Genomic DNA, 18,237 nt, shown 5'->3' on the forward strand with positions numbered 1-18,237 from the left:
TACTTATTTATTCACTTATTTTTATTTATATAAAAAAACAACACACTAACAGTTTTATTTATTTAAAAAGTATTTGTGCAGAATACTTATTCAAAAGAAAGTGTGGTGTTTCTTCTTTATTAGAGGGAAATTTGAAAATATTCGAAAATCGAAATATTAAATTTCAAGTAAAAACAATAGGTATCTCCACGACGTCATGTATAACGTCAGCACCTCACTTTACACATTAATAGCAACGTCATCATGTGTTTGTGTCAATTTCTATGGATGGGCATTAGCGATATAATGGTTAACTAGCAGGACCCGTGGAAATCCCACAGCGGACTCTTTCATATGTTGATGCTGGCATTCTGTGGATGTTCAGCGTAAATAAAGACGCCCTGGTATTATTATAGCTTTTTTGTTAAAACTTCAAAGGTATTTATCTAAGCTAGCATGGACGCCCAGTTGTAAAATACGCTTGGATATGCTTCTTGTTTATATTATTATAGAGTAAATTCGATTCTTATAAAGTTGTGATTTCAAATAAAAAAAAAAAAGATCTATATAACTTGGCTTGAATTTAAACCGAAACCAAAACTCATGAAGAATATATATATATATATATATATATATATATATATATATATATATATATATATATATATATATATATATATATATATATATATATATATAGGGTGTCCGTAAAGTTACTATACAGTCTTACAAGTTACTATACAGACACCCTGTAATATATTAACAGTACAGTAAGATATTTTATTAAAATATTTATTTGTAACAAAAGAAATAAAAAGAAACAACATCTTTATGTTTATAAAAATAAACCTGTAAAAAAATAAATATTAACTATTAATACAAATATAATACAATAAAACAATAAGACTGTATAGTAACTTTACGGATACCCTGTATATTGATTTCCTTCGGCTATAATCGAAACCGAAACCAAAACTTATGAAAAATTCTTAGTAAAATTATTTATATATATAAAAAAAAGAAGATGACTTGAGTGCCATCAACTATAATCGAAACCAAAACAAAAACTTATAAAGAATTCTTGGTAAAATTATTTATTACAAGAAATTGAAGGTCATAACAAGGGAACGACAATCACTCGGAAGGAGAAAGATGTAAGCGTGACACACAAAAGAACACACACTCTATGGTATTAATACATAAATGGAAGTAAGGTTGTTTTTTTTTTTGGGGGGGGGGGGTTGCTATCGATAAAAACAATATAAGACTTACCTTTTGTAAAACAAATAGATTTTTATTAATGAACTACACAGACAAGAGTTAATAAAATAAAATTAATTTTAACGTCTTCTGTTGACACTTGTGTATGTAAAGATAATGTTGCTTATAAGCCTCTGTACTTTTTGGGAAAAGACACAAAAAATAAAGATCACCCTCTATCAATTTAAATAAATTTAAAATCAAAACGAATTTTTTTATGCCGATTTTGTAGTTGTAATTTTTATTATCTCAATAGTCATATATTCTATTATATGAATATATTTTTTTAATATTGGAAACCTGCTCAAAAAAAATCTTTGATTAAACTTCATATCACGTAACTTTTTAATTTAATATCATTTAAAGCTTTTTAAAAATAATTATTTTTTAAATTCTATTTTTTGTTATAATTTAAATAATTATATTACCAAGAAAAAATTATCAAGAAAAAAGTGTTATTTTTTTTTTTTTTTTACACAATAATATTGATTTTATGTCCAATTTTATTTATAACTTTAAGGTAAGTGAAATAAATAACAGGATTTTACATATATATATATATATATATATATATATATATATATATATATATATATATATATATATATTATATATATATATATATATATATATATATATATATATATATATAAAAATAATTATTTTTTTAATTATTTGATCTTTTCAGCTTTAAAAAATGTTGAAAGTTTAGTTTCTGTAACATGAAATATGGGGTGGGGGTAGAACACCTAAAAAAACATTTCCACTAATATATTTAACAAAACCTACTTTTATTATGTAAGTTTATTTAATAATGAATAATGAATAAATATAAAAAAATTCAGAAAGATATGACCATTATTTGATTTTTGCTAGATTTTTATAGCATGGGTATGTTTAATGCTTCAAAAACGTCACTACATAGGAACGTCGTTTTAAAGCGTCGATAATATAAACATGATTTTTGTCTCGCATTTTCATTATATCCGTATGCTGTAAATTTTTTTTTTTTTTTTTTAGATTAGCAGTTTATTTGAAGCTTTTTCTTTTAAATGGTAAATACGTTAGGATGATAATATTAAATTAAATTACATCTACATTGTGTTACATATAGCAGGGTTAAAACTGTGCCGCACGTTGGAGGAACCTAAAAACCAATGTATCTACTTGTCATGTTGCAATAATAAACATATCCAAAAATTACTAAAAACGATGTTAGAAAATTAATAGCGCTTCTTCGGTATTGGAGCGAAAATTGAAAGCTGCCAAATTAAATTTCCGTTATGTTATCTATTTAATTGTCATGTCGCAGTTAGTAACACATTACTGCATTGTTACACAAAACACATACTTTCACGGGTTCCCAATCGATTGACTGCCATCATTTTTAAGGGAACAGTTACCTCCCTTGTTTATTCTGTTTATTATTTAAGTATAACTTGCAATTTTTTTAAAACTATTTTCATTATATGAGATATTTTATCTCACCTGTTTTTGTTTTCAGACAGTGGCCAAAAATTAACATAACAACTACAACAAAGCATAGCTCTAAAATTCGACACAAATTTTGTTCTTTCTTCGTTGCAAAAAAAGAATGCCTAATTTGTCTTTGAAATAGAGCTGGTAACAACCTCGAAAGGTAATAGTTCATGTTCTTCAGCAGGAACTGGTGTTCGAAGATCAGATTAATTACAGCCATTTGAATAGGGTTCATATGATGCCTTCTGATGAAGAGATTCAGTTCTCGACTTGAGTCGACATTACAGAAGTTCATAATTAATGTTCATTTGAAGGAAAAGTCCTTAATGACAGGTCGACGATTCTGACCTTAAAAAAGTCTCTGGGAGACACATATAATGATAGCTTAGCCTAATCATTTAGGCTTAAAAATAAAGCCTCAAGGAAATGATGGATAGATGCGCTCAAATGCCTCATATCCATAGAATTGAGTTCTGTGTTCCTTCTTTATTGGCTGCATGTCTGGAACTAAAGAAAAAGCATTCAACTTCCCACTAAGCGCATCGTGAAGCGGTTAAAACAACAACCAATTTGATTGGTCTAAACAAACACAATGGGTGGCCAAATCAGCCAATGAGGATCTTGCTTATAATTGTAGAATTTCTCACAATTAATAATTAATTTTCTACTTTATCATTTTTCGTAAGTTTTGAATATGTTACTAATTTCGACATGACAATTAGGTAAATACAATTGGTTTTAATTGACATTCAATATTTCGAATTTTGTTTTAATACCAAAGAAGTCACGAAAGTGTCGACAGTAGCAGGTTCTTTTTTATAATAGAGAAATCCTGCTTGTGTTTAGGAAGACAAACATTTTGTATTTCAACTGTAGAATATAAACCGTGGAAAAATCTTTATGAGTTCGCTTAAATCTGTAAATTTTTAGAAAAAGCGTGAACTCGCATTAATAGAAGAAAAAATATTTTTTTGGTAGATTTCGGTGTGCTGAAAAAGAATCTGCTAACTGTTTCTGTTGCAAATTAATTGTTCCGAAGATATTAATATTTTTCTGATGGATTATTTTCTTTGTATAATTAGTTGGAATGGCATTATTTGTTTGATTGGGCATGCACACACAGCAAAATCTATATAAAAAAAAAAAATAGTTCATGCTTTTTCTATATATCGTAAAGACTTCTTTTTTTTTTTTTTTAATTTTTTTTTAAATAGCTGAATTCGGGGTTAGAACCAAAATGACGTAAACGAATAAAATCCTACTTTTTAAAGTGATTACGTCTGAACACCCTAAAAACGTAACAGAAAGAAAAAAAAAAAGAACACTTAATTAAGAATTTAGAGTGGGGGATCAAATTTATATATGAATTACTCCCCATTCCCCAACCTTATCCCTTTTCGATGTATAGAAAAAGCGTGAACTATTTTTATCATAGTGTGAGAAATTCCATATTCAACCGCCATATTTCTTTCAGGCTGCCTACATGGTTTACTAGCTGGTCTGTAATTCGTTTGAATTTGAATGTGTCAGGTGATTTTGACTTGGCGCCCTTTTTGTATTCATGCTTATTTTTCAGTCTAAGAAAAAACACAGAACGGGATAGACTCAACCCAGAGGCACCTCTGTTGAGGAAGCCAAGATTATTCTTTCATAGACACCAAACAGTCGGTGAATGAAGGACTCAACTCTACAAACAGAGACAACCTATTTACTGAACCTATTCAAACCAAGGAGGACATTCTACTACCGTTCAGCATGTTATTATCCGATTATTTGAACTTGTCTTATTTCTTCATGAGTCCTAAGAGACTCACTTTATGCCTGAATATAGGCAACATCATTCCCGCTGTGTTCTCTATGTACAACATGGATCCTTCCAGAGGAACAATGAACTAACATTCCAACAAATGGAATTCTAACTAAAGGCTCCATGTGTATGGAAGCAAATTCGACCACCGTTTTTGCAAAGGACTTACCAGAACCAAAGAACTTTCATTGCTGTTACATTGTGAATAAAATGTGAGTTTAAAGGTATGGTTTTGTTTGTGGAATTCATTTGCTTCTGCAGGGAGGAAAATTGAGCGGGTAGGAAAAAAATTTCTTACAATAGATTTCGCTAATGAATGCTATGTACACAAATGCACAGACTGAGTGTGCATGCGCATTGCCCAATCAGACATATAACGCCATGCCAACTAATTATACAAAGAAAATTAATATCTCCAGAACAATTAATTTGTGACGAAAATGGTTAGCAGATTCTTTTTCAGCAAATTGAAATCTACCATAAAATATATTTTCTTCTACTAGTGTGAGTTCACGCTTTTTCTAAAAACAAATACCCTGAAATCTTCATCTCTATATAGACTCTATTAATAACATTTTAAGACAATTTCTCATTGTTTGTGTGTGTGTGTGTGTGTGTGTGTGTGAGAGAGAGAGAGAGAGAGAGAGAGAGAGAGAGAGAGAGAGAGAGAGAGAGAGAAAGATTAATTAGGGTTTCTGTTTTAAAGTTATTAATTAAAGAAATCGTCATAAAGCCAAAACTAATGATTGTTTTGTTAAGTTAATGTTATTTTATTATCTATAAAATTATTTAATGTAAAAAGATTTCAAAATTTTCAATCTTTTAATTAAATGAGGCTTTGCTACGAATTTTAAAGATAAATGACTTTCTTATTAGTTTAAATTCCTTCAAATTTTCAAAGAGTCACAAAATAATTCACTGTTTTTGTTTTCAACTATTAACAAATGATTAAGAAATCGACATGCATTCTTGTAAATTTAGTTCGGTACAACTCCATTGAGCTGTCTCTCAGCCTGCCAAGTCACCATGACGAAACTTTTATGTTCTGAATACAGTTTTTTTTAGTAAAACTTCTTTTAATTTATAGTAAAAAAAAAAAACCAAAAAAAAAACCGAAACAATCTTAATTAAATTATATCAACTGTTTTATCGTTGTTAGACATGATTAGTTTTTCCAGATGAGACTCGAACCTCGAATGCCAGCCAGCCAGCACTGTAGTTAGCGTGATATCTAGTTATTATTTTTGAAATAAAATTGCATTTATTTTCTTTTAAACAGGATGTTTTAACAAATTTCCGATACATAAATAAATAATTTAAAATTAAAACTACTAAATATATAATTTTTCTTTTAATTAAAATATTACCCATGACGCTTTTTTTTCGAGTCACGCGACATTGTCGGCTGCTTCTTTGAATATTTTTCTCGATTTTAAGAAAAGGCAGACGACATTTAATTTCTTTCATTTTTCTTCTTTCAGTTGGAGATTTTTTAATGAACAAGGAAGACATTCGTTCCAATTAAATATATATCGAAATAATTTAACGCCAGAGAAAAAAAGGTAAATTTAATTTTAAAATTATATTTTAGACTTTTGGTTTAATATATATATATATATATATATATATATATATATATATATATATATATATATATATATATATTTTTTGCGAAAACTTCATAGGTTATTTTTCATAATTTTTATTCAGATTTCTTTATGACCTCGAAAATAATGTAAAATCTTATGTGTGTGTGTATACGTGTATAATATATATATATATATATATATATATATATATATATATATATATATATATATATATATATAACATAAAACTATATCAATTAATATCAAAATCAGGTTTAAACATATATAAAAATAGTAACGAATAATTAAAAAAAAACAATTTAAAAAATATATATACAGATAAAAACGAAAAATTTAAAAATAAATATAATTAAAAAATATTTATAAAAATGAAAAAAATTAAATTAAAAAATATTGCCTTTGGTAATGGTTATTTATTGATTGTTTTGTTTTATTTTCATTCTTTTTTTCTATGATGGAAATTCAAGCCACAATCGCCTAGAATTCCTTACATTTAAAAAAAATGTAAAAATAAATTAAAAAATTGTTGGAAAACATCTTTTTTTCCTCATTCGTAAAAATCCTTAAATATATTTGCAATTAAAAAAAAAATGACATTTTTTATATCAATTTTTAAAAAAATGTTTTTATTATTTTTACTAAAAATCTTGTTTTGTCATGAAAATATTTTAATTTGTAGTATTTCTTTTTTTGTATTTTTGACTTCGAAAATTGTTCTGATAAAAATATTTTGAATGTTGCTTTTATTTATTTATTTTTAAATACAAGATCCTTAAAAAACGATGCATTTCATTTAACCCCAATATTAACCCTAAACTGAAGGAAATACGAAAACAAATTATTATTTTCGTCTTTTCTTTGTCGGTTATATTAGAAAAAAAAAAAAAAACTTAATTGGTTACCTGCCCTTCAGGACGCTATTTGGTAAAAAATTGAAGGATCACTTTACTTAAAATTTATATCGTAAATTGCGTTATTGTTTTTAATAACATTTTGAAACGAGATTTTCACCTCTGTAGCGACATATAAATCGCATTTTTAATAAATGGAACCTCTTTTCTTAATTTTCGGTTAAAATAATTTTCGAAGTTAAAGAGAGAAAAGGTGGTAAACGTGACTATCGGAATACCCTGGCCAAATCACCGCTTAAAAAAAAAAAAAAATTACATCGTCCGCGTCCATCAAACTTAGAGACCGAACCGGAAACTCGAAAACGAAATGAAACGAAATGTATTATTTATTCATTTTGCTACATCTATATTTGTTAAATTTATTTTAGTTCAGGTACGCATTTACCAGAAAAGATGTATTTCCCTGTTATTATTTTAGTAATAACGAATTAGTAATTAACAATTTTATTTTAGCAAAAAAAGATAACGCAATAGTAATTCGTCGAATTACTATTGCGTTATCTTTTTTTGCTAAAATAAAATTGTTAATTCATGTAAAATATTTATATGTAGGAATAAACGCTAGCTATGGAGCATAAATAAATTGAATAACATATAAATAACAACAGAAGAAAATACATCTTTTATGGTAACTGCATACCTGAACTAAAATAAATTAAAAGAAATAAGTGCAGCAAAATAAATAAATTTCGTTTTCGAGTTTCCGGTTCGGTCTTTAGAAATGTGGTTCATTTTTTTTTTTTTTTTTTTTTTTTTTTAAGTGGAGGAGGCGAGGAGTGTTTTTAAAAATTTTCTTGTTATTTCAAGTGTCCGCTAAAGATTCCCCCGATTTACTACGCGCGTGCGCTCACAAACGCGTCATGTAAGAAAACACTACCGCTCGCTCGTGCGTAACGTTAACGAAGGCGGTGAAATGGCGCAAAATAATCCCAGGCTCAAGGGGTTAATACCATGTAAACGGTAAAATTGCGGCAGGTTTGAATATCAGATTCGTTGTCAGCGACCCCGAAAACGCATAAAAAACAAAATTTTATTGGTCGGTGTTATGTTGTAGTTAAAGTAAACATTTACCAAAATAAGTAAAAACACTAAAACATTATTCCAGTTTGTTGTCTTTTAGGAGAAGGAGGAGGTTCAGAGGCGCCCCTATTATGCCAAAGAATCGAGTATGTAGTATTTTTCGCTAATTATTTTCAAAATAACTTTCTATATATTTACAATCTGTTTAATTAAAATTAAAATAATTTCTAAAAAATATATCGTTTATATGTGTTCACATTTTTCTGTTTAAGTAAAATTAAGAAATTAATTGTAAAAAATATTGGGTAAATGTTGCAATCGGAATACCCTGGCAAAAAAAAAAAAAAAAAAAAATCATTAAACTTAAAGACCGAACCGGAAACTCGAAAATGAAAAGAAACGAAATTTATTTATTTTAATTTAGTTTAGTTCAGGTACACATTTACCAGAAAAGATATATTTCCCCTGTTATTATTTTAATAATAACGAATTACTATTTCGGTCAATGTGCACTTGCACTGGTTGTCCAACCTGCCATGCTCAGCTTCTCTCGTAAAAAATATCCAATTGTCTCCCTTCAATCATTTTATTAAGCATAAGCCATTTTCACTAGTGACAAGTTTTAGCCCCAAACTAAAATTAAAGCATATGAGGCATATTGCTGGGGGGGGGGGGGGGGGATTGGTCTCAACATAATATAACCTTCGATCTTCAAGTGCATCTTTTTGAACATATAAACCGTCTATACCCAAGTTCGTTAAGATGCATTTGAAGAAAGTTATAGGTTAATTCAACCAAAACTTTGTGAAGATGAGAATAGTAGTCCAAATAATACAAATTGCTTGAGCAATGCTTTTTTTTTTTTATTTATTTTCTTAAAGATGTTTATTCTGAAAGCCGTTATTAACATGGGGATATTGGGGGGGGGGGGTATTCCAAAACTCATTTTCTTATTTTTCAACTTCCCCATGTTAAGAACGGCTTTCGGAATAAACACCTTTTGCCGGTTGGACAACCAGTGCAACATTGACCGAAATAGTAATTCGTTCTTACTAAAATAACACAGAAATACATCTTTTCTAGTAAATGTGTACATGAACTAAAATAAATAATAAAAAAAAAAGTGCTTCTTTTACTTGCACCGAGGACAGCATCAAGGCTCCATCTTTGTTTTTGTTTTAACTTAAGCGCTCCTCAGCACAATTTGCGTTTTACACTGTAAACACACGTTAAAATAAGTTTAGAAGAGTAACTTATCTTGCCTTTGGTAACATTTATTTGTTGTACATTTGTTTGTTTTAACCATTTTTTTTCGTTTTAAAACAAACTGTTTTTAAATTGGATGAATATAAAAAATTAACTGTTTCACAATCATTTCATTATTTTTTTAATTGTCATCTTAATTTTATTTATTTTTTGAAACTCTTCCTGCTCCTCCTCCTACTCCTGCTTCTCAACAACAAAATAATAAATAATAATAATAATAATCCTGTTAAATCGTAGACTTTGCTGTTCCAGCTGACCACAGGGTGAATATCAAGAAAAGGACAAATGGGGCAAATACACAGAGCTAGTAAGAGAACTGAAAGGGTTATGGAAGATAAAGAAAATCAAAATAATACCTATAATAGTAGGAGCACTAGGAACAATCCCGAAAAACTTTGAACAAAGAATTGGGGAAATTGGAATCAGAGGAATGACTGGAAAAATACAACAAACAACAATAATGAAAACAGCGGAAATATTAAGGAAAACCCTTGAATGTAGAGACTAACACACATGAACCACAAGAGTAGACTAGACAAACTGTTACAGAGACAAAACATGGAGCGCTACATGGAACCAAGAATATTGAAGCTGCATATCTATAAGTTCTGTAACCCCATCCCCATCCCTCCATTACTACATCACTGCCCCCCCACCAAGAAAAAGAGTGAAACCAAATAGCCAACTAGTCAAGGAGGAAAGAAAGACTGACGAGTGAGTACTGACCAGACCTCCACTGTATAAATGCGAAGAGAATTGGGACCTTGGGGAGGCTTATTGCCACCCAAATTCCAGTAAAGACCAATGGCCACTACCAACGAGAAACCAATGGAAGGCGGCTGTTGCGATAATGCAAATTTATTTGTGGTATCGAAAGAGGTGGAGAGTACTTGAAAATCTGGGGAGACTTGTTGTCACTCAGCTTCCAAGGAATACCACAGGCTGATAACCTGTGTGAAAGCTCCTTGTGAGCCCATAATAATAAATGAAACAATTTGTTGTTTCAAGTTATTTCATTAAGATAACAGAAAACAAATTGCTATTTGCCAGCCTTAGTAAGGTCATGGTACTTCTATTAGATTAACACTGGCCACAAATTGCTGGCAATCTAGTTTCAGACCCATTCCACTTTAGACTGCATGTCTTTCTCTAGAGTTTTAGCCATTTCCTTAGATATGTGTTCATTTGAGTTTGTTATAGTACTTGGTGTCATCAGCAAATATACCCATCTCAGAAACAATTTTATCAGGAAGGTTATTTATGGATATCAGGAATAATAAAGGTCCATGGATCAACCCCTGAGGCACATCCACATTTATATTATGTTGTTTTGACATACAACCATCAAGGACAACCTGGATTTTTCTCTCATTTATGGATTTGATTATGTTTAAGTATTCGTCCAGTAATACCATATGATTTAATTTTCACGAGAAGACCATCTTACCAAATTCTGCCAAAAATTTTGGATATATCTAGGGTTATTGCCCTACCTCCCCTGCCATATTCAATGTGTGGTATATACGTTCAGAGACTATAGTTAGGATATCTAAAGTAGAACGAGCTTGCCTAAATTGATACTGTTGGTCAAAAAGAAGTTCATTATCTATGAGGTGGCGACTAATGCTTGCTTGATTAAGGACTCAAAGAGGAAAGGGGCTAATGGGGCAACAGGTTTGTTGGATTTTATCTCAATCGGTCAGCTCCAAGGCACGATTTGTTGCATCATGCAAGAAGCTTCCTGGTTGGTTAATCAATATTCATCAATTACTTTATTGTGATTTGTTCACGTGACATAATTGTAAACCATTGCTCTTTATGTCCCTTTCATTTCCACTTCTTGTGAGAGTTGTGATTTGCAACGATGAATGTTGTGAAATGGAAGCAAAGAATAAAGCAAACACAAGAAGAAAAAGAAATGCCTTAGCAAGCATAGTTCTTTATCTGAATGCTATATTTTGTGGTCCAGTAGCTTTGTTGTGGAATTAAGTTGTTCTAAATAAAATAAGATAATTTTGGTTTAATTTTGATTCACTTTGTTAAAAACAAATTAATTTTTAGTTATACATGGATTCATTTTCTTATATCCTTTTTTTTTTTTTGTTTTTTAGCCAAACAAAATGTCAACAGCAACAGCCATTAGGCAATCAAAAATGGGATATGTAAGTTTTTATATCTCCTTTTAAAATTTATATGTTTATGTTATTTTCACACTTTTTGTTGAGTTCGATATAATCCTTATTCTTAGCAAAGCTGTGGTGTTTGTGTTTTTGTATCACATCCTTTTTAAAGTATAGGATGAAACACTCATTTTCTCTCAAAAAGGCAAAACATATTGCATCTAACAAATATTTCAAATATTTACATAGAATAAGAAAAGCTTCAACTTTGCTTGACTTTCTATGTTTCGTTATCTTTCTTTTTTTTTTTTTTTTGACAAGGATTCATAATTGTTTGAATTACTTTGATTATGATTCTCATCTTGGTTCTTATTTCTACAACATTTTAACTGATGTAGCTGCTATATTTACATATTTTGTCTCCTAACCTAGAAAATAATAAAGAATTTGTTGATGCATGTTTCCCTATGATACCGCTAAAATACAAATTAAATAGACAAGTGCAAATAATAGAAAGCCAGAAACTAGTCAAACAAGAGGGAAGGAAGAACTAAAATGAGCTCATTTTGTGAATTAGAATATTGGCTCACCAATGCAAGAAAACTTGTTGCAAAGCCAGAAAAAAGGGCTGAGAGATGCAAAAAGAAAAAAGCGGGAAGGAGCCAGTGAGACTGAAATGATAGTAGAGAAGACATGAGTAGGCGACATGCAAAGTTAAGAATATATATCCATTTCACAAGAGATTGAATCAATAATTTATTCGCACAAAATTTCAGCAAAGGATTTTACCATTGTTCAACCAGGCAGCAATTCAAAGAAATTACAAATAAAGTCACATTATCTGTGAAGATAAGTTTTACAGATTATTTACTGTTATGTAATAAAATCTCCTTAAATCTGTGTTCAAACATGGTTTGTCAAAATTGAATCTGAAAATTGCAAGAAGATTGAACCATTTAGTGAACTACAATCAGCAGGACTGCTAATGACCATTATACTTATTCCCCAATTAACACTGCACCAGGGATCAATTTAAGGTATTGATCCAAACAAAGTGTTTCTTATAATTTCCATGCTATCATATCTCTTTTAAAAAGAACTTCCGTATTTTAATTTTTGGGTACTTGTACAGTTTAGTCAAGACATTAAAAAATGAAAATATCAAAAAAAGTTTAAATTGTATGTATCCGTTATAGAACAAAGTTCTCCGAAAAAAAAAATTTCACTTAATTTCATCAAGTAGTTTTTTTTTACAGCGGAAAAACATGTTTTTATGAGAGCGTGTTGAAGGCGGTCATCTTGGATTAAAAAAATTGTTTGAATTTTAGAAATGCCAAAGGGAGATAACTCCACTTAAAGCGCTGACACCCCTCCCCATCTCTAATACTAGCTTTTCTTCCTAAAAATCGAACATTTTGCTCGTTATCATAACAAATTGTTTTTTCGCTGTAAAAAAAAAACTACTTGATGAAATTAAGTAAAAAACTTTTTTCAGATAACTTTGTTCCATAACGGATACATACAATTTAAACTTTTTTCGATATTTTCATGTTTTAATGTCTTGACTAAACTGTACAAGTACCAAATTTTGTACACAAAAGATCTTTTTTAATCTGCCCATGCAGTCATATAAATCCAGCTCCTTCTATCAAGCATCCCCCTAAATTGGAGTATTTTTGTAAAATAAATGCGTTTTAATTGTTTAATAATCTTGCCTCCTTTTTTGTGTGTAGCATTGTAATTTGTTTTAATGATACATAAATTCATGCCATGCTCAGCCTCACTCGTAAAAAATATCCAATTATCTCCCTTCAATCATTTTATTAAGCATAAGCCATTTTCACTAGAGACAAGTTTTAGCCCCAAACTAATTCAAGCATATGAGGCATATTGCTAGTGGGGAGTGGGGGGAAATTGATCTCAACATAATATCAAGTGCATCTTTTTGAACATATAAACCGCCTATACCCAAGTTCGTTAAGATGCACTTGAAGAAAGTTATAGGTTAACTCAGCCAAAACCTTGTGAATATAAACAAGATGAGATTTGATTTTTTTTTTTTTTTTTAGGTGATATCCAAAAATATTTCATATTAGTAAACTAATTAATTTTTAAACAAATTGTGAATCATTATATTAAAAAAAAAAAATAAATAAATTGTGCATCATGATATTGCCAATAACATAAGACAATGTACAGCACAATCATGTTGAGATACTGGTTCTCATTAGATAACCGAAGTTAAGCAATGTTGAGCCTGATCAGTATTAGATAGGTAACTATTTAGAAGGTGCTGTATTTAGGAGGACCTTGATATGCTTCAGCAACAACTGCAAAAACTGTCATCTTCCCTGACTAGGATATGCATGTGACCTGGAGACCACTTGTGAATTTAATATTCTTAATAGACTTCTGTCAAAGGAAGCTGGTTCAACCTACCTAGGGTGAATGCTGTGTCTGTGTGTGTGTATATATATATATATATATATATATAATGAATAAATGACAAAAGTCTATATTCCAAATTACATGATGTTGACCACCTTACAATTAATTCCTTTAATTCAGTTGACATTTACACTTCTTGACCATATCTGTTTCGTAGCACAAAATCATTCACTTAATTATTATATCAAATAGTGGATCTATTTTGCCTTTAACTCCTCAGAAGAAATAGCAGCTATCAATCCACCAAAAGGAAATAAAATGCGTTTGGGCATGATTAAATTGGAAGAGAAGCTGTAATTACATTATTATTTGCATTTTGAACTTAGAAATAAAATCACTAAAACCCAAATTATTTGTATTAACAAATTGCATTAGTTTTGGTATATACTACTGGAAATGTTCTATTTAGTAATTAATAAATTTATCATATATGATTAATATATCCATATCTACCCAAGTAACATGAATGAATATAATATATTACACATGTTTGCCCACCCACTAAATTTATACAAAACCTTTTACAAAAAGAAAAAAAAACAAACATATTTTCAATTTCCAGTTGTATTAAATTATTTATTTAATCTGAATTTAAATCCATACATAATTTAGTTCGTATTACTGTTTTAATTAAATTTATTATTGCATAGATTATAATTCTTTATAGTCCACAATTCTATTACTATAATCTTATTTAGTTGCAATGTACGAATTCCCTAAGTAATATGTTATGATACAGTTTACTTCAAGCAAAGCCTTCGATAATTCAACTTATTAAATTATAAACTTAACAGAGTAATTTCCCTTTAATCGAAACCTTAAATATATTTTCCCCGATTTTTATTTTTATTTTATAATTATTTTTTCTTACCTTAATAAATAATATTTAAATAGTTTTAATGTCAATCAGTTAATATTATTGATTAATTAATTCAATTTGTACTATAAATTAAATTTTTCATTAAATATTCAATGTTAGTATTAAAACCACTTCAATATGCAATAGTATATATTTATGAGTTTTATTTATCGATAATCTTAAATCATTATTCTGGTGCTACCAGATCAGGCTGTCTACTGACTTCCTGAGATGAAACGCACCTACATAGATGTCTTTGTTTTTTTATTCCCTTTTGCAAAACTTAGTCATGTTCTGCGAAAACAAAAACAAAAACAACATTCTCCTCCCCCTCCCCTCCCTCGTTTTCTTTTTCCTTCACCTCCTCACCTTTTTTTTTTTTTTTTTTTTTTTTTTTTTTTTTTTTTGCCTAGTTGGTAGGGCGATAGAACATACCAACTGCCCCCCTGCAGAGGGTAAAAATCCTTCAATGGGACCACCAGTTGACCGTTGGTGGCAACCCGTAATGCATTAAGAACGGGATCCTGGTGGTTGAGTGGAACATGCCTAGGAAATAATAACATGATACTACAACACACCACTTTGGCCCTTACTAGGCTAGACGGGAGGTTGGATAGGCCCGATCCAATCAATCGGTTGGTCATGACAAGCACTAATTCAGACAATCCAAACAAAAACACACTAACACTCAACATAAACAATAAACTGAATTAATAAGCGATGGCTGAAGGGTCAATCAAGCTGGGAAAAAGGTAACCATCAGGAATAATAAAAATACAGGGAAATCCCATACTTGGGTGGGCATAACCATATATTGTGAATGCTTGGAAACCTCCCCATGTTTGAGTATACCAGCTATGTAGCCCTGGAGAACCGAGGCGAATGGGATTTACCCCCTCATAGTTCTTCCCCATAAGGGGCTCCGAGGAGGGTGGGGAGCATGGCTGATGAATTTTTCAAAAATTATTATGAATACCAAAAAATCCAAGAGACCACACACAGAAATTGACTCTGACAGCGACAATGAAGATACAAACTTTCCAAGATTCATCGTGCTAGAAGCAACGTCTAATATACCGTTAACTAAAATGTCACCCTTCATTATCCAAAAGGTAATATCAAGCAAAATAACACCTAAAAATGTCAAAAAATTAAGGAATGGTACCATATTGGTAGAAGTACTAAATAAAAAACAGGCCAAAACTCTACTTCAACTACAAAAATTGCATGAAACAAACATCAAAGCTTATCCACACCAAACACTAAACTACTCCAAAGGAGTCATAAAAAACCAGGAAATCTCCGTCTGCACAACAGAAGAAATCAAAACAGAACTAAAAAACCAAGGGGTCACAGATGTAAAAAGAATCACATTTAAAAAAAAAGGAGAGGTAATATATACAAACACTTATATATTAACATTCAATTATCCTCAAATACCAGAGACCATCAATATAGGTTATGAAAGAACGAAAATAGAACAATACATCCCAAAACCTTTACAATGCTACAACTGCCAAAAGTTTGGACATAATAAAGACCAATGTCTAAGATTCTTCACATGTGGAAACTGCAGTGAAAAAAACCCAGACCACGATGAAGAAGACTGTCCAAATAAAACCAAATGCACAAACTGTCAAGAAGAGCACCACTCTCACTCAAAACAGTGCAAAATATATAATCAAGAGAAGGAAATAATAACAATCAAATATCAAAAAAATATAACCTTCCAAGAAGCCCGCAAAGAAGTCACAAATCGCACCAAAAACTCATATGCCACAATAACCCAACAAGCAAACAAAATGTACAACTACAATGAACTAAACCTTGCTCCAGAAATTGCAAACCTAGCAAAAGAACTAAAGAACATACTTGAAGAATTAAAATCTTTTTTATCAGAACTGAAAATAAACTCCAACAGCCAAATAAAAGTCAGAAACGAACAACCCAGTATAAAAGAAAACGAAACAAAGGAAATCAGAAAAACTTCCATCAATATTGAGGAATCAATCCCTAAAGAAATGAAACCTCCTCAATTATCAAAACGTGAAAGATCCAAGTCACAAACAAGGACAAAAACAGATGTTAAAAATAAACACACAACAACAGAAAAAATGGAAATAGAACAGAACAACAAAAAAACTACCCCCCAAAAACAAAATGACAAACAAAAAACAGAATTAGTATTAATTGAAAATGAAAATAAATTTGAACTAGTTGAAACTGATAGCCAAAAAAGACAGTCAAGACAAAGTAAATCTAAAAGTCCCAGACCAAAACCCAAAAAAAGCCTCTCACCAGAAACAAGAAACAGACCATCCACTTCCAAAAGAAACACCCAAACTAACATCGAAACTATGGACGTAGACATAAACACCAACAGTCCAAAACCAAAAGAAAATATAAACCATGACTAACAAAATCCTACAGTGGAACATAAGAGGATTAAAAATTAATATCGAAGAAATGCAAATACTTATCAAATCCTTATGTCCTGCAATAATTTGCCTACAGGAAACACACTTAAAAGAAAATGACAAAATTAACATAAAACACTACTCAATATACAACCACATAAACAAATTATCATGCAAAGCCACCGGTGGATCATCAATACTGATAAACGAAAACATTCCACACAGCAAAGTGAACTTAAAAACAAATATGCAAGCTGTTGCAATAACTGCAACACTACACAAAACAATAACCCTATGCTCACTCTATATACCACCAAATGAAACAATAAACGAAACTGAATTAAACAATATAATCAAACAACTACCTAAACCTTTTCTACTGTTGGGAGACTTCAATAGTCATAATATATGGTGGGGCAGTAAAAAAAACAACAAAAGAGGCCAAACCATAGAAAAAATAATTAACCAAAACGATCTATGCCTACTCAACAACAAAGAGAATACATATATGCACCCACCAACGGGAACCCTATCAGCAATCGATATAACACTATGTGACCCAACTATATACATGGATTATAGCTGGAGAACACATAAGGATGCATGCGGAAGTGACCACTTCCCAATCATAATAGAAAACGAGAATCCCAAGCCAGAAGACAAAACACCCCGCTGGAATTTACAAAAGGCAAATTGGGAAAATTTCCAAAATACATGTCAATACAGATTAATACCTGAAGCGAATCCTGACTTAGAACACATCACATATTTCAGCAACACCCTACTCACAATAGCCGAGGAGAACATACCAAAAAGTTCCACTACTACAAAATATAACAAACCCTGGTACAATAAAGAATGCAAAGAAGCTATAAGAGCCAGACGTGCAAACCTAAGGAAATTTAAAAACAGTCCAACGAAAGAAAATTTGGACACCTATAAAAACAGCAAAGCCAAAGCACGGAAAACTATCAAAGAATCAAAACGGAACTCGTGGAAAGATTATGTAACAAAAATTAATCAAAACACAAAACCCAAAAAAGTATGGGAGATGGTCAGAA

The 18,237-nt window shown here is 30.4% G+C and overlaps 2 protein-coding genes across 2 annotated transcripts in view; one reads left to right on the forward strand and one right to left on the reverse strand.

The window, feature by feature from the left end:
* The window catches only part of LOC145293014 (ropporin-1-like protein), a 223,299-nt gene that overhangs the window by 56,421 nt on the left and 148,641 nt on the right, over positions 1-18,237 (reverse strand). The window lies entirely within an intron of this gene.
* LOC145292734 (uncharacterized) overlaps positions 8,183-18,237 on the forward strand; it is a 99,304-nt gene continuing 89,249 nt past the window's right edge. Inside the window, exons 1-2 of the mRNA XM_080138772.1 lie at positions 8,183-8,212; positions 11,444-11,494. Coding sequence (XP_079994898.1) covers positions 8,198-8,212; positions 11,444-11,494 — 66 coding nt within the window. The 5' untranslated portion in view covers positions 8,183-8,197. The remainder of the gene's footprint in view (positions 8,213-11,443; positions 11,495-18,237) is intronic.

This window comes from Euprymna scolopes, chromosome 14, assembly GCF_053919585.1.
Source record: "Euprymna scolopes isolate OS-2025 chromosome 14, ASM5391958v1, whole genome shotgun sequence".
NCBI lineage: Eukaryota > Metazoa > Mollusca > Cephalopoda > Sepiida > Sepiolidae > Euprymna > Euprymna scolopes.